This window comes from Symsagittifera roscoffensis, chromosome 4 (assembly GCF_963678635.1).
Source record: "Symsagittifera roscoffensis chromosome 4, txSymRosc1.1, whole genome shotgun sequence".
Classification (NCBI taxonomy): Eukaryota; Metazoa; Xenacoelomorpha; order Acoela; family Convolutidae; genus Symsagittifera; species Symsagittifera roscoffensis.
Genome location: NC_087065.1, coordinates 23531534 through 23557650, shown reverse-complemented (window position 1 = coordinate 23557650; position 26117 = coordinate 23531534). Strand labels below are relative to the sequence as shown.

The 26117-nt window shown below is 36.0% G+C and overlaps 2 protein-coding genes across 3 annotated transcripts in view; one reads left to right on the top strand and one right to left on the bottom strand.

The window, feature by feature from the left end:
* Positions 1 to 26117, bottom strand: part of LOC134843554 (protein disulfide-isomerase A3-like) — a 494465-nt gene that overhangs the window by 26782 nt on the left and 441566 nt on the right. The window lies entirely within an intron of this gene.
* The window catches only part of LOC134843552 (cilia- and flagella-associated protein 65-like), a 340046-nt gene that overhangs the window by 299907 nt on the left and 14022 nt on the right, over positions 1 to 26117 (top strand). The window contains exons 14-26 of the mRNA XM_063859668.1: positions 4458 to 4681; positions 5017 to 5142; positions 5503 to 5656; positions 11292 to 11420; positions 11649 to 11750; positions 12178 to 12368; positions 12591 to 12754; positions 12923 to 12946; positions 13194 to 13271; positions 13753 to 13921; positions 14916 to 15019; positions 15277 to 15420; positions 15767 to 15883. Of these exons, the coding sequence (XP_063715738.1) occupies positions 4458 to 4681; positions 5017 to 5142; positions 5503 to 5656; positions 11292 to 11420; positions 11649 to 11750; positions 12178 to 12368; positions 12591 to 12754; positions 12923 to 12946; positions 13194 to 13271; positions 13753 to 13921; positions 14916 to 15019; positions 15277 to 15420; positions 15767 to 15883 (1726 nt within the window). The remainder of the gene's footprint in view (positions 1 to 4457; positions 4682 to 5016; positions 5143 to 5502; positions 5657 to 11291; positions 11421 to 11648; positions 11751 to 12177; positions 12369 to 12590; positions 12755 to 12922; positions 12947 to 13193; positions 13272 to 13752; positions 13922 to 14915; positions 15020 to 15276; positions 15421 to 15766; positions 15884 to 26117) is intronic.

Genomic DNA, 26117 nt, shown 5'->3' with positions numbered 1-26117 from the left:
TTTGTTAACTGGAAGTGTTTGAGAAGATTGGATCGACATCTCATGAGTACTTTTTTCTATATTTAAACCGCAGTATGTCTAATTGTACCGGCTTTCGTGTTACAAAGCACCGCTTCGCCTCTGTGTTATTTTTGTTTTTCACAGCTGATTACTTCGCATGGATTGAGTTTGGCGAAATTAGTTTAAAAATAGGTGATCGTTTTGAAAAACTAGGTACTACTATGATAGAGTGGTCCCTTGAAAAAGCAACTATGGTAGACAGGTCCCGCATGCATTTCGCATGTTATAATTTCGAAAACTAATTTGTGCATAAATTATTCATTTCAATAAATCTTGCAAAATATGTTCAGTCAGAAACTTTTCACATTGGAAATTGTAATCACTATTGTTTATATATTGAAATTTGCTCGCTTTACTTTATTTTATGGTTTAACAACCTATGTAATTAGCTTGACTTATTTGTCATCAAAACCCACTATTGGCGGTTTTTTTGAAATTTCAATCCTACAATGGCGAGGGGGAGGTTTTAAGAGGTAACAAAACATGAAATTTGTTTGAAAATATACTGCGACATCTTTCTGAATGACGTAATCATAATTATTAAACGATTAAAGAGCTCTTAGTGTCTTATTCTCAAGGGATTTGGTTATTTTCAAGGGACCACTATCATAGTAGTACCAAAAACTATCAAATGAAACATTTGAACCATTAGGAATATGTAATTTTTTGCTCATCCAGTCGTAATGTTTTTGTTTGTAAAGGATGAAAATAATTCTTATCAAGTGAGCATTTTTACTTGATTTTTTGACGCCGAAAATTTCGTTTGTGAAAAGCATAATTTAAGTTAAGTTTAAAACAGTCTCTTAATTGTATTTGTATCTATCACTTCCAAGTCGTAAGTTGGGTGATATTATACAATAGATGGTAATTTTGAGCACAGTATACGTCTTAAATTTTAGAACTATAATGCATAATCTAGTCATTTCATTTTAAATCAATTGTACTTGCTACTTAGATATTTTTTGTACCTTTATTTTGCAGACTTTGGCTTTTGAAATAAATTACAAATATTGTTCGAAGTATAAAAAAGCGATCCAGCTATTGAACTTGAATCTGCCAACTAATGTAATCAAGCACCATAATTTGATTAGCTGAATAGTTAAAAAAATTGAAAAAACAAAAATTGAATTTCATAATAAATAAACTCTTACGAAAGTAAAAGTTTATCAAAAAACTCTCTGAAATTAATAATTAATACAGCGGGAGGGACCACTTTTTTCTTTATTTCCCCATGCAAAATCAGTGATCATAAATAATTAGTAGAATTGGTTTATTCCCGAGTCGAGATTTTTCACCTAATTTGAAGCAAGATTTGAGCGATTTGAGCGGTTTTTTTATACAATTACGCTCAAAATCTTGCTTCAAAATGAGCGGTTTGAGCGGTTTTTGAACGGTTTATCTAAAAAAAACGCTCAAAAACCGCGCAAGATTTGAACGGTTTTGAGCGGTTTATCTAAAAAAACCGCTCAAAAACCGCGCAAGATTTAATAATAAAAAGTCGACCACAGAGGGATTCGAACCTCCAATCTTCTGATTCGAAGTCAGACGCCTTATCCGTTAGGCCATGCTGCCCTGAAACTGTAGACTAACATCTGAAATATAGACTAACATTCTGAAGCGCAAAACATTTGACGTCATTATTGGCACCTCAAAAAGACTTCGAAGCTCTTTTTCCTTTCCCCCCCCCCACCTCACACGACCTTCAATATATTAGTGTAACGAGTGGTTTTACGAGTAGTCAATGTATTCAACAATGTAGTCAACAAATTTACATGTAAAAATTTGCAGTTGGGGGGGGGGAAGGAAAAAGAGCCGACTTCGATGATGGTGGTATGGGGAGGGGGGGGGGGGGGGGCGTGGGAGGTAGAAATTGGTTTTTTGTCAACTCATTGATCCAAACATTAAAAGTTTGGGCTCTTTTCCAGTTTCCCCCCTTTCAAAACACCGAGTTTTATGTTTGTTTTATATGTGTATTACGGCTAAATGCGTGATGTTACGCTGTTAAGTATCAAGAACAAATTTGTTCACAATTGTCGATTTTTTAACCACGCCAAATTTCATTGCAATATGACAATGTTATATAAGCTTTTCAAAATTGATTTTGAAAAGGGGGGGGGAACTGGAAAAGAGCCAAAGTTTGTTAAGTTTTGAACTAATTTTGGTCTGGAAAGTCTGGACATGCCAAAGTTTTGTCGCGAAAGTATGGACGTGAGTCTGGGACCTCGACCCGGGAAGACCGCTCAAAAACCGCTCAAAAACCGCTCAAATCTTGCTTGAAAAACCGTTCAAAAATCACCGCAAGAAATGAGCGGTTTTTGAGCGGTTTTCTAAGCACGGTTTGAGCGATTTTTCCAAAAAAAAACCGCTTAAACCGCCCAAACCGCTCAAATCTTGCTGGAAAACCGCTCAAATCTTGAGCGGTTTTTGGGCGGGATCTCGACCCGGGTTGGTATCATCTAAAAAAAAGTTTTCAGATGGGCTTCAATTGGTGTTAAAGAATGTTCAAAAAATTTTTGTGTCAAGAGACAAGTTTTAGACAAATTTTAAGACTACAGAATTTTTGCTTTGAAGCGTTGAAAAAAATTTGTTCATTTTAATAAAATCATTGTTTGTTTTTAGACAATTTTTGGTTGGTCCCTCCGCTGCATGCACAAAAATTAACATTTTTTTCTAATTAGAATATAAGCTTTTTTTCTGTTTTTAAAACTTGTTTTTCGCCTATTTCAATTTCAGGCAATTCAGTCAAAATGAGTGAGACAATTCGGCCAAAGACAATTCAGACAGTTTTAAAGTTTTAAAACGTGCGCGCAAAAACTTTTCACATGCGGCAAAACATCAATGCTTTCATTAGACGACTTATAATTAATTCATTTCAAATGCACATAAAATAAATATAATTAACAGAAACAAAAGTACGTAAACATAATAAAATTTTATGCAACTCATTATGTTTCCAATTTTAGAATAGTACCTGAGCAAAAATCGAACTGAACAAAAAACTGCACAATACTTAAAAGTTAACCAATTTACGCGAAAGTGGAACCAAGATTGGGAGTTTTACAGGCGGTCAAAAAGGATATGAGTTAAAGGGTTGACCACCCCTACCACGTACTGGCCACACAGTTACGCTGATATTCTCATCATGCCTTAGGCGGGGGAGGGTGCAACCGCCTATTAGGTAATTTGGGTAGTTGGTAGAAACTAATTAGAAACTTAAACTTCTTTAAAAGATAAACTAATTGCGATTAAAATATTGTCCAACCACAAACCAGTACCGCGTTTAACACCTACTTTTTGCAGTTAGATTGTCCATTTACACAATTAACATTGATTTCAGTGGCACCAGATGTCTTTTACCAAATTTATACTATTCATGGTGTAATCGAAAATGCAGTTATACCCTTGGTGTATGCTCTGCTGCCCAACAAGACCCAAGACACATGTGAAAAACTTTTTGGCTGCTTAGAGCAATTTGGAAAAAAAGTAGTCATTGATTTTGAAGCCGCTGTTCGCAACGCCATAAGGAAAATGCAGCCTGATACAGAAATTCAATTCTGTTTCTTCCATCTAGGCCAGGCAGTATGGCGCAATGTACAAAAACTTGGATTTACGCGCAAGTACATGGACGATGATGAGTTTCGACTGAATGTCAAAAAAATGATTTGCTTGGCATTCGTTCTCGTTGACGACGTTATTTTCGCTTTTGAGGCTCTCCGAAAAGAGGATCCCTCAGAGGAATTTCAGAGTCTATCGGACTATTTTGAAGACCCCTATATTGGTGCCTGTCGAGGGAATAGACGCGTCAAACCAGAATTTGACATTGCCGATTGGAACGTTTTCAATCGGGTGCTCAGCGGTGAACCTCGTACGAACAATGCATTGGAGGCATGAAATGGCAAAGCACCCCGCCCTCCCCAAGCTGATCACACGTTTCAAAGATGATCAAAAAAAATGCCGAAATAAATGTAGAGAGACTGATGTCCGGTGATGTTATTAGAAAACCGAGGCCCAAGTATACATACACTCGCCAATGAGAAACTCGTTCAAAACGCAAAAAACTACAATCGAGACCATATACAGAAGTATTTAAAACTTTGTACCTTCAATGTACATATATCTTAAAACTTTATACCTTGCAAGTTTGTTTTGATCTTTGAAATTTGTTATTTGATGTTTCACATTTCTTTGTTAAAGCGGTGAAAGCCTTCGGACTCTAATCAAATTAGAAAAGTTTTCAGTTTTCCTTTTATCTAGTCTCTTTAATCTAAATAGGCCGAATTGTCTTTGGCTGAATTATTTTTTTGGCTGAATTGTCTGTATTTTAAATCGGCTGAATTGTCTGTGGCTGAATTGTCTCTGCGCCGTTTTTGCTACGGGCTCATCTTCATTATTTTCAGAGTGCACAAAGCGTACAAGGTGCAAGTAGTGTGTGAGACGACAGAAGGATCTCTGGAGTGCAGAGAGGAGAGTGTGGATTTCGGAGAAGTGATTTGTGGCAACAGGCAGACCAAGACACTCACTCTGTTCAACAGCAGCAACGTCAATGTCAACTTCAGACTGGCATACAGCGCCAGAGTGGAGGGCGATTATGAAGACGAAGAGGTGCTCACCGATAAACCAGGTCAGCCAAAAATTGGTCAGACACTCGAGGCGTGGTAATATTGGCGAAAAATGAAGGCCTAAAGCCATCTTAAGAAAATTTTTCATCAAATTCAAAAAATATTTGTTTCTTGTCGGAGATCATTCTCGACTCAAAATTTCATCTGATTAGCAACAAACAATAATAAGACGACTAAAAATGGCGAAATGATTACACGTTGGCGAGCTTTGAATGGGAAGAACTCGAAATTGCAAATTTTATGAAAATTTTATGAAAATGGGACGGCATAACAGACTTATCATTCATTGTATTTGTCCCCCAGAATGTGCCAAGTATTTGATTTGAAGTGATTTTAGCCCTTGAGCTTTCGCCACTGGGTGGGACTGTACCTGCCCGCACCCACAAGATAATACAAATCACTGTCAATCCCAGAAGGAGAGTGCACTACCAGTTCGACATACAGGGACTCATTGTACAATCAGGTCACAACTAGATTTGGTTAACTGGGATTCCAAAGAATCTTACTCCTGAATTTTGAGAGAGAACCCCCACTAATTAAGGCTCGAGGGCACATTTTTACAGCCTTATAAAAAAGTTCTGTTCTTAATATTGTTCACAGAAGTTTTCCAACCTGAAAGTCAAATTTAATCTCGCTTTTTGGTCGGTTGTCAAAATTTCGAGCTGATGTATTTTTGTACATATAAACACTTTTTTCTGAAATTACTTGAAAAACATTTTAATATCCGTCTCCCAATATCCAAGTGTTCATTTCGATTGATTTCCATAGAATCGATCTGCTTCATTTTGATTGGCCAATACTCAATTTGGTTTTTTGGTTTCAGCCAATGAGGACGAAGCAGGAGTGGACCCTATTGACCTATGTACTGTATCTGTGCGTGGCATGTTCCCATGTCTGCAAGTGAGGGACGCGCAGTGCTTCGGGGCTGCAGAAAACATGAGCAAAGTGTATCTATGGAGACTACTCAACGTCGACAGGTGCCTACCATTGTTCTTTTTCTAGCGAATGAAGTCAGTTTTATTTTGTATGCTTGTTTTCAGTGAATGTGAATCTTTGCAGTCCTTTGTTTTAAGCCGTCCTTTGTGTTCATCGTTTTGTTTTCCCTCGTCTTATGAGATGAATAAAATTTTAACAACAATCTGCCAGCTGTGTTAACTATAAATACCTTAAAAAAGAACCCTAAATTGAAATAATGTTGTGGTAACTTTTGAGGTGTATTACTCCGTGCGCATGCACCCACTAAAGGTAATTCTTAACTGCCATGAAAAATGTTGGGTTTATTTTTGTTTGAAAAATTAGATTATTAAAAAATGGACTGAGAGATTTCTATTATTTTCAAAGTTTCATATATTGAGAATTTTCTTATACCTTTTTTTCTGTGATTTTTCGGCATTTCCAATCATAGAGAACAAAGATCAGCTTGCGAACAATGTTCTCTTGTTTTTGTTCCGGCTTCTTTTGTTCAGTGGGAAAAAGCCATGGCATAGGTAAGGTTTTTCAGCCCTATTTTGACTTAGTCGGACTTTTTAAAAAAAGTTAAAAATTGTCAAAAGTTAATATTGTCTGTGTCGAAAAAAAGTTCTCAGTTTTTATGTTTTCAGATCAAATTGTACAATGTTTGAAATTAGAAAATTGAACCCCATTTCAAATTTAAAATTTAGTCCTACTTTTTTTTGCAGTTTTTTTTCTAATTTAAGCGCTTTTCACGCTCAATGTTTTACTTTTTCATTTTTCCATTGTTGTTGTGATTTTCCCACGTGTGCTTGGTGTCTACGTTAACTGCTCATTTAATAATGTGAAGACCATGGTTTGTTGAGCCGCACACAAACTTATTCCGAATTGAAATCAGGCAAGCTAATTGATCATTGCATTGATCCGACTTTCAAAAAAGTATGCCATATTGAGGTGTGGTTTTTTCATCTGACAAATTGTGATTTTTTTTACCCAGCCGTTTTGAACGGAGTTGTTATGTCATCTGGAATGTATTGACGTCTTGAGTTCATAGTTAAAAAGATGTTTTTACCTGTGATCATTTTTCGTAAGTTAAATGCATTGCTAATTATCAAATTGAGCAATTAACATGCGATAAATTTCGTGCACTAACGCGTAAGCGGCGACTTGATCTGGCCCAGAAATCGTTACAAACTGTATGGGAGCAAGCTATTTGGACTTTTTAATACGTTGATAGGCGCTAGTTTTCCGTGTTTCGAAGAAAAAAGCACAATATTTGTACTCGTAGTGAGTTTTTTTCAAGACCAATTTAGACCTTTTAACCAGCCATTTTGGATCAGAATTTTTTAAGCCATTCAAATCCAGTGCTGTCCCTGTGTCAAATTTAAAAAAAACACCTTGATAATTTTTTTCGAAAAGTAATGTGGGTTTGAAAATGACAATTTTGGCCAATTTAAGGCAATTAACGTGTGAGATTATTCATTCTATGAGCGCGCGTATGCTGCTATTCACTCCGCTCTTAGATCGTTTCAAATTGAATTGAGGCGAAAGATTTGGATTTATTGTTCCACTTTTGAAGAGAGTGACGGAATTGACTGAAAGTACGCTCGGGGTGTTTTTTCTTCTCCAGACAAAATTTTTAAATATCATTCCAAAAATATTGTTGTCCTGAGCTCAAATTTGAAAGAGCTTTGTGCCTGTAATCTTTTTCCGTATTCTTATGGGAGTTCAAACATTGAAAATTTTGTCAATTTCGGATAATTAACACGCGAATGTTTTTCGTGCTAAGGAAGCGTAAGCAAATTAAATTGAGACATGATATTTGGTGTATTTTATACTTTGTTACATGCAAAGTATTTTGCTCTGTACTTAATATAGCTTTTGGGGGATGATTTAAAAAATCCAGAAAAAAAATGTGTTTTTTTTTTGAAAAATTCATTCGTTTTTAAAAAGGAAATTTACCCCATAGACCTCAAAATGCAGTCGAACCTTGCAAGGCCTCGCCCTGATACGAGCAGTCTTGTTAATAGATTGATAGATGCTAAGAAAATAAGTTTGTACTGTGCATAGCTGGTACGTGATGAAAGTTTAAACAAACACATTCAGATTTTTGCCCTGATGCGAGCATTCTTTTTTATCACTCGAAACTTTGCATAGCGTGTGGTGGGAAGATCAAATAAATCTGAAGAGTTTTTTTTTAATTTTATCATTTTTTTTAAAGATATACGGTCAGTCTTTTTTGAATACTCACTGCATATGGGCGATTTATTTGACTCAAGGTATCTTTTGCTGCTTACATACTTGAAGTCAGAAAACTTTGAGCGATTTGCACAGCATTCGGTTATTGTTTCGACTTTTGAAGAAAACGGAGTATTTATGCTTGGTATGGGTTTATTTTATTCTGTCAGCTTTCGAAGATTGAAATAATAGTTTTTAACACAAAATTTTTATGATCCATTGTAGATACCGACTCCTTGAAATGAAATTTAAAAAAATATTCTACCTCTTCAAATTGTGGTAGTTTGAAAGTTGGCATTTGGCCATGCTCTGGACTAATTTATGCGCACTTTGAGTATTTAATCCATAATCTTGAAATTATGCTAGATTGATAGATGCTAAGAAAATAAGTTTGTACTGTGTATAGCTGGTACGTGATGAAAATTTGCACCGCATTCGGTTATTGTTTCGACTTTTGAAGAAAACGGAGTGATTTGAAAACCAAAATGCATTGAGTATTAAAAAAAGACTGACCGTACATCTGTAAAAAAATTGCAAAACCGTTCCAAATTGAATTGAGGCTAGCTAATTGGTCGTATTAGTTTTGTACGACACAAGTTTTCAAAAAGTGATCTTTGATATTGTCCAAAATATATAGTTTTCAATCGTTTCCTCTCCTAAAAGCTATTCGATATAGATTAAGGGTTAGTCGAAACATTCAGGGCTTTTCCCTGTATACGAGCAGTTTTGTTGTTCCGACTTTCGTAACGAAAGTAACGGAATATGTGTGCTCGGGGTGGGTTTTTTTTCTTCAGACAAATTTCAAATTTTTAACTAGCCATTTCTGAAATAAAAATCATTCAAAAATTATGGTTTTTTTAGCTTAAATTTGAAAAGATAATTCACCTGTGATTATTTTCGAAAAGTTATGGGTGTTTAAAGTTTGCCAATCTGGCAAATTTGGGATAATTAACGCTCGATATATTTTGCGCTATTAACGCGCAAGCGGAGATTGAATCCGTCTTAGAAATCGTTCCAAATTGGTTGAAGCAAGCCCATTACCATAATTGAGTTGTTACTAGGTGCGAAATTTATTACTTTGAACTTTACATTTATGATATGTGTATTTACTTCAGAAGCTACCATTGATATTTTGCGCTAAATCCGGGATGCGTAATTGGTAGCCTAATTTCGTATGCACCATGTTTTAGTTGCATTTACAAATTGGGAATTTTGAGTAGTATGACTAAATTTAACTCGGTTACTCAGATGTTAGGTTCAAATTTTATTTGCTTGGCTTAGATATCCTTGTTAAAAATGAAATATGCCAAGGGTGACAGTAAATGTGTCGGGATTATCTTTTTAATAACACGGCCATTTTTGTTTTCAATGTGGCATTTTTTCGTGTTTTTGAATGAATGAACAATTGCTCAACAGGCCCTTACAAATTTTTTTAGTTTGCTCTCTAACGTAGAAATTGATGAGATACCTCTGTGATGGTGCGCTACTTAATTTTTCTGACTGAAAGATTTCGAAACAACCTAGAAAATATTGTGAAAAACATTACAATAATTCAATTTCGCCGCGGTGATATGACTTAAGTATTCATCAAAATTACATCTAATCTCTTAAGTAGTTCCGTCGAACTATTTGATCCAGTCAATGTATTCTGCTACTTCGGCGTAGAGAGTTGTTTTCCTGGTCTGGGTACATCCGTTTGCCATGCACCTAATCTGGGCATTTTTGGCAAATTGTGAACTCCTGAGAGATGAGAGTAAAGTTGCGAGGCTGAATTTCTGAGTGTGGACTGTGTATTTTCATATCAAGTTAATCGATTTTTTGCAATTAAATGATTTTTGAGAAGTCCAATAAGGCTATAATCTGTCCATGGCGGTTCCGTCTGTTTTCTGACTATCTAATGTCCCCCTACCCCCAACATAGCGTCCCGTCTTGAGGTCGATTTCTATGGAATTGAACTGCTTGTAGACTTGTAGACAGCATTTTTACAGCCGCAAGGAAAGGAATATCATTTTTTTGAATTTTATGTACTCATAATGTTTTTTTTTATTTTGAGGTCGTGATATTTTATTTCAAAATCAGTCGAGAATTCAGTTCTGGCTGATGCATTAAGATACTTGAATGCAGTAGCGAATTTAGAGGGGCGGTTTAGGGTGGACGCTTCCCCCCCAATCCTCAGGGATTCGACTCCCTTCCGGCCTAAAGGGTCTCCCCTTTGTACTATTTTGAGATGGCCATTTTTTGTCATGGACCCTAAAAATTTTCTAAAGGCGCCTTGGGCGCCAATATATACTAATTTTGAGGGGGGAGCGCGCGTCGAAAAAACGCGATTTTCGGTCAAAATTTTCCAAAAAGTGCCCAAAAACGCTTTTTTGGCCTGTTTTTTGAAAAAGTTGCCTGCGGCGCAGAAAATTTGGTCAATATAGGATCTTTATAGTGATTTGGGAGAGCTCCGAAAATTAATTTGGTCAACCTAAAAATTTCAAATTTTTTTGAAAATCCGCCCCTCTCCTTCGAAAAATTCCTAGATCCGCTCCTGCTTGTGAACCAATGAAAAACGAAGCTGTGAAATACTTAGGCCAGATGGATTGAGACAATAAATTTTCGTTGAATTGTTTTTGCCTGATTTGTACTTGTTGGAGGCAGTTTGAGTCGCAGTTTTTTTGCGTGACGCGTGGAATGGCTGTTGCGATTGCAATTGATGGTGCGCAATCTTCGCTGATATCTTCCGCAACTTTGATCTCTGTTTGCGCTTGAGTTTTTACTGCAGAGATTTTGTGGTAAAGACCGCCAAATTACTCGAAAATTTTGTCGTTTCCTAAAAATGCTAGTACTTTGCAGTTATACTTGTGAAGTTTTGGTTGTATTTGATATTTAGGTAGGAAAAGTTGTCAGATATCTTTATTGAAAAAAATTTAAAATATTGTTAAGAGTGAATGAAACATTTTGTAAAAATTTTGATAAATTAGTCAGTTAAATTGAATTTTGATCAAACCTTATTCGCATTTGAAGTAGGATGAGTTTTATTAAGCAAAAGTTACTCCTAATTAGGTCGTCAATCAGACACATTCTGACTTATGGATTAATTTTGATAGTGTGGTAACAAATGAAAGGGTTTAAAAAGTGGGACACCATTCATGATACTTATGAATGATTACGTTCTGATCCATTTTTCGAGTAACGGTATTTGTTATTTTTGAATAGGTGGTTTTCTTTTTGATTGAATTCATATTGACTCATTAAAATTTGGATGTAGTTTCCAATTAAGTTTCGGCGCTAGTTCTACTCTTTTTTTACATTGACACTGACTAATATTTACTTATCCAATTTTTTACACGATTTTAAATACTTTTTACTCGATAAAACAGATTGAGCCTAAAAGAGGGAAAACTTTATTTTTGTAACTTCCTCTTAAACACTGTTCAGGCTGAACCAAGTGCTGGACGCAGATCCGGAACATGCCGAACTGAGGTACTCGGCAGTCAGCCGAATGAGCATGGAGTCGAGGAGAGGCGAAGGCCGCCACGGCTCATTCGATCTAGCTAACAATGCCAGGTAACAAAAATATCTTTAATTTTCTGCAGTTTTGTACAAACTAGATTACTGTTGTACATGGAATATTCTATTTCCAATTTACTAATTTATTTATATCAGTAGTCAGCTTGCGAGTATATAAAAATGTGCACTCTTTCAGTAAAAGCTCGGTAAATGTGCTCCATAAATGTTTAAAACATAAGGCTAAGCATGTTATATTTTGTCGAATATTTGCTGTAATGATTCTAGGTCGGATGCGATCAACATGAACTTCGGTTCTGCTCCTGCTGGGTCTCCAAACACGAAGATTGTGCTGCTGTTTGAGAACACTTCTCACGTCCAAACCGAGTGGTACTTAGATTAAAATTTACTTACCAGCCTAATGGTGATCTTTATGTTCGAGAAATGACCTTTATATTGAAAAACTTGATTGAATTTTAGCAAGATTTTCGTTTTTGAGGTTAAAGTTTCTGCCGCATATTGGTTTGAAATTTTTTCTTCAGTTATTCTTTTAAAGACCGACGCACTTGTGTTGATTGGTAATATTAGTAGCGGTGAACGCCACTCATTATTCGTGGAAAGGTTCAAAATTATAATCATGCATTCTACTTTTTTGCGAATCAGTTGTTTTCAAAATGAAATGTTACAGAAACATTTTATTGGCTCGTGAACCTTCAAGTAGAAAAACCCAATGTATGAACAATGCTCACATTTTTAATGTGAAAATATATAGACTCTTTTATGCCCTAAAAAACGAAAGTTTTGATCATGTTTTCAGGAACTTCTACTTCCCGGCTGACCTAAAATTGGAGCTGGAGTACTGGGCGCAGTCGGGAGACTTCTCGGAGGAGGAGTTCCACCAGCTGATGGTGGCGGAGAACAGACTGTTTCGCATCCACCCCCACTCCGGCAATCTCCTCCCTGGACAGTCTGTCTCAATCACTCTCACTTACCAGCATCTGTTTCCAGGTAATTTCAGGAGGACGTTTTAAATTGACTTTCCACGCGTTTTCAGTGATTTTACAGTTATTAATCTTTATTCAAGCCGTTTTTAATGAAACTATATATAAATTCTCTAGTAATACAACTAGTTAGCACCTAAAAGGGGGGACAAATTTGTTGTAACATTCAGTGGCTATATCATAGCTGCGTTGACGCCACAAAACTGTTCATTTTCTCTGCTGCCTTTAGGCACCAACCGTATCCCCGTGCTTTTGAAGTTGAACAGGGGCAGGGAGATAGTGTTGAACTTCGTGGGGGTGACAGTAGAGCCACAGCGGAGATACCTGCACTTCGCATCCCCCGTGCACCAGTTCAGACCAGTGCCGATAGCAGGCACAGAACCCCCTCAACAGGTAATCACATTAAGAGTCGGGGCATTCGTGTGTGTGTGTCTGGGTATGTTGTGTGAGTATGTGCATGTGGGGAAAAGGGGGGGGGGGTGAGGTTGCTTATCAGTGAATCAAAATCTCTAAATTAGACCTCAACGTTATTCGGTGCACATTAATATTTGAATATTTCAGTTTTGTGAAACAACAACTCTTGAAGTAAGTTAGCTGAAATGATCCGTAATGCCCATTTCTATCGAGAATGCGGCCGAACCTCAAAATTGAATAAATGTCTTCTAGATGTCCAGTTAAATGTCATATTTTCGCTTGTTGCCAGCCTTTCGACTTTAACTGAAATGTACGCTAGATAGTAGTTTGTTTATCTGTTTCCTAAACTATTTTGTCCGAAGATTGAATCAAAAATGAGGGATTTTCCAAATTTGATGTTCGTGTTTTTGTTTTTTAGCTCTACGAATTATACAATGGTGGTTCAGTGCCTCTCAAATGCTCGCTAGACCTAAGTGCTCTAGAACACTGCAAAGCGGTAAGGGAATATTTTAAAGTATTTTCTCGATAAAATCATGCCTAAAATGACCAAGAAATAAATGCTTGTTTGATAAGCTTGTAAAAAATTCTGTAACAAGAAACGGTTGCATTCATTCATTTTAATTTTTCATTGGATGACTCGGAAGATATAATAGAAATTTTTGTTTTTTCTTTGCCCCCATTGAATTTTTAGACTTTTTAATGGAGGTGGAATAGCAGTTTAAATGCTTGACGACTCGCTTGACCCCACAGGAAGTTTGGTTAGGGTTCCCTAAACGTGACAACAACATCATTTCCCTAAGTATAGTTTTTTCTGCGCATTTTGTCAGATTGGTCTCAATCGAAAGATTCACCAGTCAGCGTGCGTGGTTGTTCTTATTTTTGTGGTCATTTTTTTCAATTAATTGAGTTTAAATTGTGTTCAAGTGTTGCAAATATTTAGGTGACGTTTTTCTCTCAATTGCGTTGTTTTGTTGCAGGACAACTTCAACTGTGCCATCTTCGAGTGTCTGGACAAGGAATTGTACATTGAGCCAGGCAAGTCCTGTGCTCTGCGCTGGATCTTCCGTCCAGTGGAGGCCAAACTGTACACTGTGGAGGTGCCTGTCATCATAGAAGACGGGGAGACTGCAGTCATATTCTTCGAAGGTCAATAAAAAACAACTAGACTGCTTGTATCAAATCGAAGCCTGCAATGTTCCGACTGCCCTTTAATGTTGATGAAATTTTTTTTGTTAAATTAAACCAAAAATGAAAAATTGAATTTTTTGAACTTCATAAAAATGGTCGCAGATGAAATATCGTTTCACTACGAGGCCAAACTGTGCATTTTGAGAATAGCATGCGGGTTCCGCAACAGGCTGAAAACAGACTTGTCTCTGGTTTCCAGTGACCTACAGGCACCAAATTGTGCGCCAATCCAGTGCACAGTTTGGCGTCAAAATGTTTAATTTTGAGCTCAGGATAGCGTTAGGTTCCCAATTATATAGCAAGTTGCGTCTAAATTGGTTGAAGTCAAAATTTGTCTGGAGGAAAAACCAACCTGATCACAAATATTTCGTCTTGTTCTTCGAAAGTCGGAACAAACCTGAACTAGGCCTTTATCCCGCTTCCACTCGAGCTTCTTTTTCTTAGTTACTGATAGTTTTTTCAAAACATCTTATTTGGCGCCGATTGTTTTCCAAATTGGTTTTAGAGTCTTTGAAACTTTGTTGAATTATAACTCGATTTTTCTACTTGAACGACAATTTGTCAAAGGCTACCAACTGTCCCAGGTGAGATTTCATCGAAAGCGAAATCTCATTGCATGTAGGAAAAGTTACACATCGTTGCAAGTCGGTCTAATCTGATTTAATAACTTCGCTTTTCCGCAAAATATTTCCCATTGAATTATTATTTACCCACTTTGAAGTTCCTCTTAGTTGGTTGTGTAAAAAATTGGTTGTGTAAATAGTTGGTTGTGTAAAAAACTTTAATTTGTAAACTGTTTTAGTTCTTGAGGTACCTAAGAGTAAAAGCTATAAATTCAAAAAAATTGTAGCTATATTTTGGTTGTAAAGGTTTTTTTCCAAAATGTACTGTTCTTATCGCTTAAGTCATCCCTGAATTTACCCTATTGTACTTTGGTTTACTGTCATTGCAGGTATGGGCTTTGACAAGCGGGATATCGGAGACAAGGGAATCGAAAACTCTGAGGACACCTTAGACTCCATTCCGACGAGACAGATTGTGGCCAAACCCAGACAGGTAATTCCCTCTTAGTTTTTTCTTCATTTCTCTGAAGATATCTTCTTCGTATATCTTATTTTGTTTCTTCATTCATCTTCTCTTTGGATCTTGATAGCATTTAGTGAAAAAAGTTACAGTGTTTTATGAATTGTTCAACTGAAATTATTGTTGCGACTTTGGAAGTAGTTCTATAATAAAATATGTTATCTATAAACAAATCTATAATTTAAATGATTCAATGAGTTCAGTGTTTATCTCTGTGTCGTTTCTCACAGGAAGTGTTTCTGTCGGAGGAGCGAGTGGCGTTCGGGGACCTGCCTCTGTTCACGCGTGGCAGGAGAGTAGTCTGTCTCACCAACACCTCCTACTCAGACACTGTCAAGTACCAGTGGCAGCCAAACTCAGACCCCTACAGCAAGGTCAGACACATAAAAAAGTTGTGAACATAGAATGTAGAAACATATATCTACAAATTAAGCAGCAAAAAAATATATGAAACGTTAATAGTAAATCTAACAAAGACAGAGGAAGAGTGCAGTGATCTACAAGAACCAGTCCCTGTTACATTTTTGATCAGTTCTAATAATATATATTTTGAGCTTTGTTGGGCGTGTGTTCTCTCGTGTAGGTTTTCAAATATCGTATTGACAAAATTGATATCTGATTGGCTGATAAGCAAAATAAAATTATAATTCCGAATTTTCAAATATATCAAATGTTCACAAGCATTTCAAAATGTGTAAATGCTATGTAAATCTGCTTCAGTGTGTGAATATCTGGCCCCTGGAGGGCACTCTGGGTCCCCTGGAGTCTGCCATGTTCAAAGTGACCTTCACCTCCACTGGGTTCCCCTCCTTCTACAACTTAGACTTCACGTGCCAGGTCAGCAAGTGCATGAATAAATCTATGAGACTTAAACGGGAATCGCATCTTATTTGAGAGTTCGGTTCGGTGTTAGGTAAACAAGACGACCACTGGACAAAATAAGGACAAGGCATTTGAAAAACAATTTTTCTTCATTGAAATCACAGGTATAAAAATAACATTGTCAAAACTGTTGAAATTGTAAGAAAATTTTATAAACAGGTTTTTTTGACAAAACAGTGAAATTTGCAAAAAAATCGACTCAAAGTAATTGAAACGCCATTTCACTTTCGAGTAAGTAGAAGTAATGTTCAACTGATTCAGAATTATTATTTTTTTTGCTTTTAAACCATGTGCTCCTAAAATCAAAACGTTATGTAAATTTTAGAGATTAAAAAATCCCGAAAAATTTTAGTCTTAGAAACTGTCGTCGTATTTGCCGAATATCCTTTGGATCATTGTATGTATTCCATTTCGTACACCATGAATTAAAGCAACGCTATGGTGCCAAGCTCCCGAACTAAAAAAAGTTTCGAACGAAAAGAAAAAAAGCAAGTATGGTAGCGTGCTGGATGATTTTGCGGTAAGTTTGCTTCTTAAGGTGGAAAACATGATCCTACTAATTCATTCAATTTTCAAATTGTAGCGTTTATCAGATCTTCATTATGCATTTATCTTTTGCTATGCTGAATTAACCTTATTAGATTTCGGCATCAAAATTGTCAATAGATTAGCGTGTGCGCATGCTTCGGGCTGCATTAAAGTTAACAAAAAAAACTAATCAGCGCTCCATATTTCATTTGTTTCTTTTTTTATTATTATTTTTCGTTTTTAAGTAGAAAGAACGGCGTGATCTCTCAAGAAAAGTATGAGTTCCTTGAATTCTTTTACCCTTTTCAGCTGTCTGTTGGCCATGTTTCTCTTTGGAACTTTACTCACGTTAAACGACTATTGAGTGGACTTTCCTTAGGCGCCTTTAGTCTATCCTAACCAATTTCATGTAATCAAATGTTTTGATTTAAAAAGTTGTTTGAAGTTAACTTTATGTTTTTTATTCCAACTTTCGAAGAAAATGGAGGAACATTTATTATCGGGGTGGGTTTTTTTTATTCAGATCAATTTCACAAATTGTATCGCTCTCTTGGGGCATCGATCTCTTGATCAGCATGGGGCCAACCGGGTGCTACACCACTAAAGTAACCTGGCACGGTTCTGATCAAACTGCTCGTTTTATAGTTTAAATCTGCGAGTTGACCCGGACTACAAAATTGTTCCAAATTGAATTGAGGCAACTAATTGCTCTTAATAATTCTATACACGACTCAAATTTTAACACTTAAATTTTGATATTATCATCCTAAAACTCATAGTTTTGCAAATATTTAATTTAACAAAATCTATTGGAAACCAATTAAATGGGGGGGGGGGGGGCAGTCTGAACAATCAGTGTTTTGCCCTGATAGGAGCAGTCTTGTTATTCCAATCGCTGCTTTAACGTGCTATTGGATGAACTATTTTTTTCTTTGCTTCTTTCTTTTTTCCAAAATAAAGTGATACTCGAACTAAGCAATAATAAAAAAATTTTTAATTTCAATTAATCAGTTGCGAGAGTTTTTTTCTCTAATTATCTTCGGCAATTTCAAAAATTGGGCATCATAAGGAGATCCTCTGGAGTTCTGTTAGCATCACAATATGGCTTATAGGACAGAAAAATTTATAGGGCAGCAGCTTGATTTATAGGGCGATAGCAGCAGGAGTTTGATGTATATATTTTGTTTTCCGGTTAATGAGACACCTGAAAACGGGCCGTGCTGGCTAAATGGTATTTTTCCATACGATTCCAATTTGTATTTGTAAATTTTTATAAATAGCTCTGTAACTAAATATCGTTTAGAAACAATTTTTTATTATTAATAATATAGAGTAAAAGTTCGTAATATCGGAAGTTAAAGAAAAAAAGTATTGATATAAATGAGAACTTTTCCCAGGAGTGTGAGACCAAACATTTACCTCAACTATTTCAGGTTTCTGCAAAAACAAAACTAAAGTTTTTGGAAAACTCTTGCGTTGAAAGTCAATAAACTATCAAAAATCTAAACGTCAAAAAAGTATGAACGTCAAAAAAAACTATCAAAAAATCTTTCCAATTTACCCCCATTTGTATCAAACTCATATTATTACGCTAGCAAAAACTGTTTACGTCGGACAAAACGCTTGCTAGGAATAAAGGGTCCTTTCTACTTTCTATCTTAGAAAGTAAATCTTAAATTCGCTGAGAAATATTTTATTAGAAAAGAAGTTAGTATGAATTTACAGCAAGTTGCCTTTTGACTCAATATCTATTTTTACGGTTAGATTAGAGATATTTTTACTGAGAGTAGATATTATTTTAGAGATTGGTTGGGGTGGTAGAAGAGAGTGGTGTTGGTGTTAGAAGAGATATTGTTGGGAATGAATTCCCGTAGTTTTGAGCTTCTATTTATACTCAGATGGGGAAATCACGCCACTTTTCGTATCAAATGAGAAGTTACTTCTTAACTTCGTATTCTCTATTCGTACATTCGTATTTTACGAGAAGAAGGTTTCGTATGCTCGTATTTCACGAGAGGAATCGTTAATATTCGCTTTGAATGAGAATAGTCGTTTCAATTCTCAATGCTTAAAACGTTATACGAATTATTCCAATAGCATTTCCCTTCCTTTTGCAAGGGAATAAAAACATATTTCTTTTGGTGGTGGCGGCGGCGTCACATTTTGTGAACGCAATAAAATAATTCATGTTTCTGTTTCTATTTGAAATCAGAACATATCCATCCTCCTATTTGGAGAGGAAAAAAAACTGAAACTTTTATTTTTATTACTTTCACTTGAATAGTGGGGTAATTGTTGATCGATCGAAGCTTTTTCTTTCAATCTCATAAAGTTGGTTCAATAGTTTGTTGGTATTACAGGTAGCAGATGTTTTTGAACAACTGATACTTTGAGTCAGGCTTGAATGAATATAAACACATCAGTTACATTTATAAATCAAAATAGAGTTTACACAACCAAGGGATTTAACTATAAAATAAAATACATCAAAATTATTTGTTTCTCAAAAGTTTGAAGGTTAGTTTTATTCCTTAAACATTCTTTTTCCGAAGTCTCCTTTTCTTCCTGAAGTATGTGAAGTCTGTCCAAACGCGTAATAAGGGGAGGGCTGGTTCATACAAAGGGGGTATTTTTTGTGTTTTTTGTTTTTTATAAAAGTCAAAATTGTTGAGAAAGGAAATTAATAGCTATACTACATAGCTATATAAAGCGAAAGAATAATTGTTTAAATAAAAGGATAAATTTTTTACAATTTTCCTTCCAACCGGGCTATAAGTTGGTGATTTTTTGTTTTCAAATTGTGGATTTGCTTTTTCAGCTCCCGGATTTGATGCGTTTCATGGATATGACTGCGCTGAATTTGCTCAGTATAGTCATCTAACTGGGGGGTTTGTAATTTTGCTGTCAGATATTTTGCTGGGACATAGATATTTTGATATTCAAGAAGGGAATTAGTTATGGAATACATTTTTTTTATAGGGTGATAGGCTTCTAATTTAAAACGATTGATTAATGGATTCAAAGCATAATTGAGATCCATATCGAAGCCGGGATTACTGTTAGAATTATTGTATCGTTCCCTTTCTAACTGAATATGTAATTTAGTATTTAATTCAGTGGGGTGCAAGGGCTGTCGCCTAATGGTCATTGGATATTGAGAAGTTGATACCGGCGTATGTGCCGTTAGTATCTTATATGGTTTTACAATCTGGGTCCGTTTTTAAATTTTGGAATTCGAGGGAACCAGGGGTATTTTAAAATCAGGGGGTGAAATTTTTAGGGGTGGTGGCTGTGATGCTGTAGTTATTGGGACAGCTGAATTGGTTTGAAGTAGTGGCTCAACGAAGGATCGTGTTGAGGTCGGCTTTGCAGTTGGTGTTGTAGTAGTAGAAACAGTTGGTTGTTGAGTGAGTGCTGAAACCTGCGAGTCCAGTGGATCGGTTGGTGGCGGAAGTGAGAGAAGATCCTCAAAATCTCTCAAGTCGTCATCAAGTGTTGCGTCCATAGTTGAATCAGTTGGTATATCCTAGAACAGTAGAATTTTTTATTAGACTGGGTTTGTTGGGTGATCCAAGTTTGGAGTTCTTCTCTCAAAACTTGTTAATTGGATATGAGGATACATGCGATCCTGGTTTATTTTATCAATTTCCTCTAAAAGAGGAGCTTGTATTTTTTGATCACAATCTTGTTCTATTTTTTCAGTTTGCTCATCTTGAGTGAAAATTGAGGTCACCATGGAAGTGAAAAGTATATTATATGAAGCGGCAAGCAATACTTTGCCAAAGTGTAGTGAGCGGCCGGTGATTTTGTGAATACGCATAGCTTTTATTATGAATACTAGGCAATCTAGTATGAATTTCACAAATAGAAAAGAGGCGAAGACTATTCCGCATTTTTCTAAATAGTATTGTACTTTCCCGAATATACGGGTGTATTCATTTTTCCAAAAGTTTGGAGAGATGAGATAGTCCAAATATATTGTTTGGGAAGAGCCTAGTGGGCTGTATGAGTCCTTGAAAAGACTTTTTTTAGCATTTAGAAAGGACCTGGATACTTTTTGCAGTATTCCTTTCATCTCTGAATTATCGGAAATCATATTCCAGAATTTTTGCATTTGAGCATAAGTGTAGATTGAAGCGCCTTGGCTAGAGGCTAAAGAATGCTTAATCTTTTGAATTATCTCTTTTGGTTTAAATAGATATGGTCCTGTAACCCTTGTAATTTGAGGGGTTAATTCAATCCAGGACTTATCATCATCAACATCTAGCTGAAAGAGATTTGAATGTTTGTCGGAGCAGTCTTGTAGATCTGCCGACTGAAGGTTTGTCGCGTAATTGGATCGACAAATCGAATATTTTCCTTATACATAATGGGAATGCGATTATAGCATTCATCCATTAATTGCAAAGGTGAATAAAATTTCGGACAATGGTAGAGCCAGGCAACATTGCCATTGGTCTCTAAGAACATAGATCGGTTTTTGGTTAGAATATAGCCAGCCAAACGTGGGCTTTCAAGTGAAAGCATTAAAGTATTTAATATTGAGGAGCGTTCTAGCTCACATTGATTTTGCAGAAGGGCTAACTCGGCCGTTCTGAGCATGTAGAAGCTATAAAAAAGAATATAGTCCAATTTGGTTCCTATATGAGCTTCGTAGTCAATTTGATGACTTGAAAATTGGAGTGGCGGCGAATCATCACTTAATGTGAGAAAAGTAGAATTTGGTTGGCCGGCATTATGAATAGTTCCCGTTTCTGGGGTTGGTTTAACTTGGATTCCAGTATCCATATTGAAACCGTCAGTGTATGCAATAAAAAGTGAATCATATGAAGTTGGATACACTATTCTGGGATGACCACAAAGAGATTGCGGTTTATTCATCACCTGTAGCATAAATTTTTGAGAATCCCTTGTATGGGTAGAATGAATAGACGGGCTAGAATCGCCTTTAATTATATAGTATGATTCTTCGTTTTGAATCATTTTAGCCGGAAATCTGTTTAAAACAGTGAAAATGCAATTGTTGGGTTCTTCCCAAGTATAAGCGAAAGCGTCTAAGGATGTTGTTTCACATCCATTTGTAGACACTGGACAGGGCAAAGGAATGTTTTGCCAATTATTGACTGTTCCATCTTTGAGGTTAACAGTCAGAGTTACATTTTGCATGTAAGTTTCAAAAGTGTCCAATTTAATCCAAGAACGGCCATCACATTCGTTATGATGTTTGCCGTCAACTTTGCCAGCATGGGCATTAGTTACTGTTTTAACATTAAATTTGAAAGGAATATTTCCAATACTAGCATAGCCTAGGTTAAGATAGCCTCTGTCGGCGGCCGATTTACATTGATCGGCAGATAAATGGAGATCAGTAGTGATCATATTTTGTCGAGCGTCGATACCACTCGAATCAAAAGAATCGCAGAACCAACGCATTGATTGGTGTTTGATTCGACACATTGTCGCATTTACTTTTGTGCGATAATGTCTCTGATATAGAGTAACATAAGCATGAGCTACTTTAATATTTTCTGGTTGGACTTTGCAAGGTGCTACTTTATTTAGAGAGAACATTTTGTTAGAAGTCATTAGTTGACAATCATAATGAGCAACCCGAAGATTATTTGCAGTATTTGCATATAATTGTTCTTTCGGATCAAATGCTGAGGTTTGATTCGAAAGTATTATTAGAGTTAAAAGACCAACTAAATAAATTTTTTGCAAATTTATTTTTTGGTAGTGAATGATGGCAAAAGAATTTTTAAAAGTACTCACCTTAAGCATTTCCTCGAGAGTGGTTAGAACAGGATCTTGGTCCATTAGTTCACCTTCTTCTAGTTCACTATATGGATTTGTCATTTTGTGGATTTTTTGTGATGGGAAATCTGAGTTAGATTTCAATTTTTTGTTGAGGAATTCAGCAGATTTATTTTTTGGAGAGAGAGGAGGTTTTGAATGGAAGATGTGGAGTTGAGCAAGAATGAAAACAATTGTATATCAGTTAGTTTTTAAAGGCTGTTTTTGCTTTTTTGCAAATCTAAGCTCTGATTGGCCGTTGTTATTCGGCGTCTTTCGGAAGTGACTCTTTTTAAGTCGTAATTCCTTCGCCATTCGTTTTGTAATGTTGTGGTTTTTTCCACTCTGGTTTAATGTCGTGGTTTTTCCACTTAGTTTTGATTTGTTGAGATCTAGCAGTGGAATGATTTTTTATTCGTTTATGCCGATGTTAATTATTGGAGGAGGAAAATGAAAAAAAAACATCTCTTCATAAAAGAGGACTGAAAGCAACATCATTTGTTTGCTTTCCTTTTAGTTTGAACGATCTGTATTTTATCTTTAAAAAAAAAATTTTCATCGTCCAGAATGAATTTTATCAATCCCGAAGATAATCTGGTGGACTTCCCGGAGAAGTTTTTAAACTTACGGGATGAGCTAGATTTTAAACACGAAGCCTTGCTGGAGGACAAGGAAGTCGAGAGAAGGGTGGAAATCTACGACGGATTAATAGAGAAAGGTGCAAATCTAACGCCCATGGAATTCATGATCTTTATGGACCGGAGTTACGTCTTCAAGTATCCGGTCCTGAATACCGATGAACTATTTGAGCTGGGCTCAATACAAAGTAGGTGCTTCGCGAAGAAACTTCGGAGCCCATGGAGTGGAAACCATGTGGTTTCACAAGAAACAATGGACTTTTTGTCCTTATTCTTTGGGGAGGATGTAAGTTTGTTTTACAATTCACCCAATTTTAAAAGTAATAAAAAAAAAATTTTTTATTCAATTCGCATGGCAACATAGAAATACTATATAAATTTGTTTTAGTTCCAAGAAGAATTCTTCAAAAAGCCAGTGGCAGAGGAAGAGTTTAGAAGAAAAATAGAGCTGGATATTATGTTGGAGGAGATATATCAAGCTTGGTGGCGGCCTTACTCAGCACTGCAGTTTGCAGTGAGGAGCCTGAGTAGGGCCGCGGAAAACTCTTTGAAAAAGATGGCGGCAGTCAAACTAGTGAAATCGTACACAGATATTAAGTCTTGTATTTATAAAAGTTATTTTTAAATTTATGTTAATATGTTATTTTTGGTGTTTTGTGCTTTTATTACAAACGAAATATTTATAAAGTAAAAAAAAGGAAAAAAAAGAAAGAAAAGGCCAATAAAAAGAATTTAAAAAATTTTTTTAGTTTGGCCAAATAAATGGTTAGTGTTTTTATTTCTTTTTAAATTTGCCAATTAAGCTAGATGGAATTGTAGTTCCATAAAAGTTTGTAGGACGTTTTGTCCGTTTAGGTTTTTTGGATTCAGAAAGTGATCCAGGTGCGGATCGAGTGTTCTCATAAAAACTTTCCTGAGAGCTATGAGGGATATTTTTTCCATCAGTAAAGCTTTCTGATGATTCAGATAAACGAGGGATATCAGGAGGACGGGGATTAATATATTGTGTTGTTATATTTTGGTGGCGGCGGCCAAAGTCATTTGCGAGACTAGTATTAGGACTTATACTGCGGCTAGGTAGGCGGCGGTGGCCATAACTACTAGATTGACTAGTTGAAGGATTAGGGGTTTTATCAACAGGATAGGGGGTTGAACTTCGAATAGGTCTAAGATTCTGGTCAATCGCAGTCGCATCGAACAAAGTTCTTAGATGCATGGTTTCTCTGCCTGAATCTAATGAGTGTTCATAAACAATGGTTTTATTTTGATCCTCATTTGTAGGGGTATGATCAGTCATTTGCTGATAACCATTGTTGACTACTGGCCAAAACTGGTATTGTAGATTTTCAACCTGTTTAGGTTTATTGAAAGAGTCGATTTGATGATTTGTTATATGATCATAAAAATCACTTGAAAATAAATCACTAGAGTACTCTTGTAGTAGCTTGGGCATTTGTTGTTCTTTAGGAAAGTATTCAACAATATGATTGCGGTGGACAATGTTTTTTTCGTTAGTGAAATCATTTTGAATTCCGTATGTTACTTCCGTGATTTTTTCAATCACGGTGAAAGGTCCAGATCTCAAATTCAAAAGCTTTTGACTTTTCAATAGTGGTTTGGATCTATTTTCTAGTAACACCTTAGTGCCTTCTTTTATAGGCCGTCCTAATTTAAATTGATTTCGGAACATGTGGGCCTTATTAGTGATGCGGCGGCAATGGGTATAGGTGTTACTATAAATCAACTTAAAATCATTTTCCCTTTTTAGTATTTCGGCGGAAATTTGATTTTTTAGAAATCCATCTATGGTCTCATTGTTTGACTTATGCTCGGTATGAGCATGATTTTCGAGACCAGCGCAAAATTCAGAGGTACATCTTTTGTTTTGGTCGCGGTAGAGGCCTAATTTAAGGCTAAGGGGAACCTGAGGTTTTATGCCAAAGACAATCTCATATGGAGTGTAACCTGTACTTGAATTAATGGCGGTGTTATGTGCAAAAGCAAATTTATTTGTTAATTCAGACCAATTTGAGCCTGAGGTACTCAAAAAATGTCGAAAGTACTGGGTTAAATGTTTATTTTGGACTTCAACTTTTCCGTTAGTCCAAGGCGAGTAAGTAGTTCTTGGCCTCAGGGTTATTCCCAATTCAGAGGACCAATGAGCAAAGTCATTACTCATGAATGCACTTCCATTATCATGAATAATTTGTTGCGGAATACCAAATGTTGTGATGTATTTCTCTAAGAGCTTAATAGTTTCCTTAGAGTCTGCATGGGTGCATGGATATACTTGAAGATATCTAGAAAAGGCATCTATCACAACTAAGCAAAAGTTTTTGCCGTGACTTGATGGTCTAAGTGGACCTTTATGATCAATGTGGATCGTTTTCATTGGGATTGTTTCTAATTGTCCCCATTGTTGTAATGGAGCTTCATTCAGGTCTTTTCGTTTAGGTTTATTTTTCTGACATTCTAGGCAATCATGAAGAAGCATTTTGACCCATTTATAGAGTCCGGGCCAATAGAAATATCTTTTGATTATTTCCAAAGTTTTTGTTTCGCCGTGATGACCGCTAAGAGGATGTTTATGAGCTAGCTCAAAGCAATTTAGCACTAGGGAGATGGGTAAGCAAATTTTTGGACTCTTAGTATAGTCATCATTATATTCATTAATACATAGAAGATCATGTTGGTCTTCAATGAATAATAATTCAAACTGCCTGATATAGGCTTTTAATCCTTTTTCTTCACGATAAGGATTTTTTTTGTTTCTTTCTGGCTTTTCGTTTTGCTTTATGCAATTTTTGATATCTATGATTACAGTATCGTTACACTGCTCTTGCATAATTGTTTCAACGTCTAAATTTGCTTCTTTAGCAAAGTCGGTCATTTTTGCTATCAGTTCAAGTGAATCTGATTTATTCTCTTCAGATTGGAGACTTAGGGGTTCAATTAACCTCAAAGATCTTGTTTTGGTTGCAAAATCATTTTTTGCTTTAACCAGGTCGTTGAGAAGGTTGTTCTCAACATTGCCTTCATATAAGTCAAGCCATTCTGAATTTTCCAAAGGATCATCAAGTGCAGATACTTCATCTGGAATTTCTTCATAAATGTTTTCATTGGTTATATCTGGTATAGATGGTCGTTTGATTTGGTTAATTTGTTTGCCAAATCGGAAGAAATCTGTTATATTCTGAATCGCACTACAAGATTCTTCAAAATATTCTGGA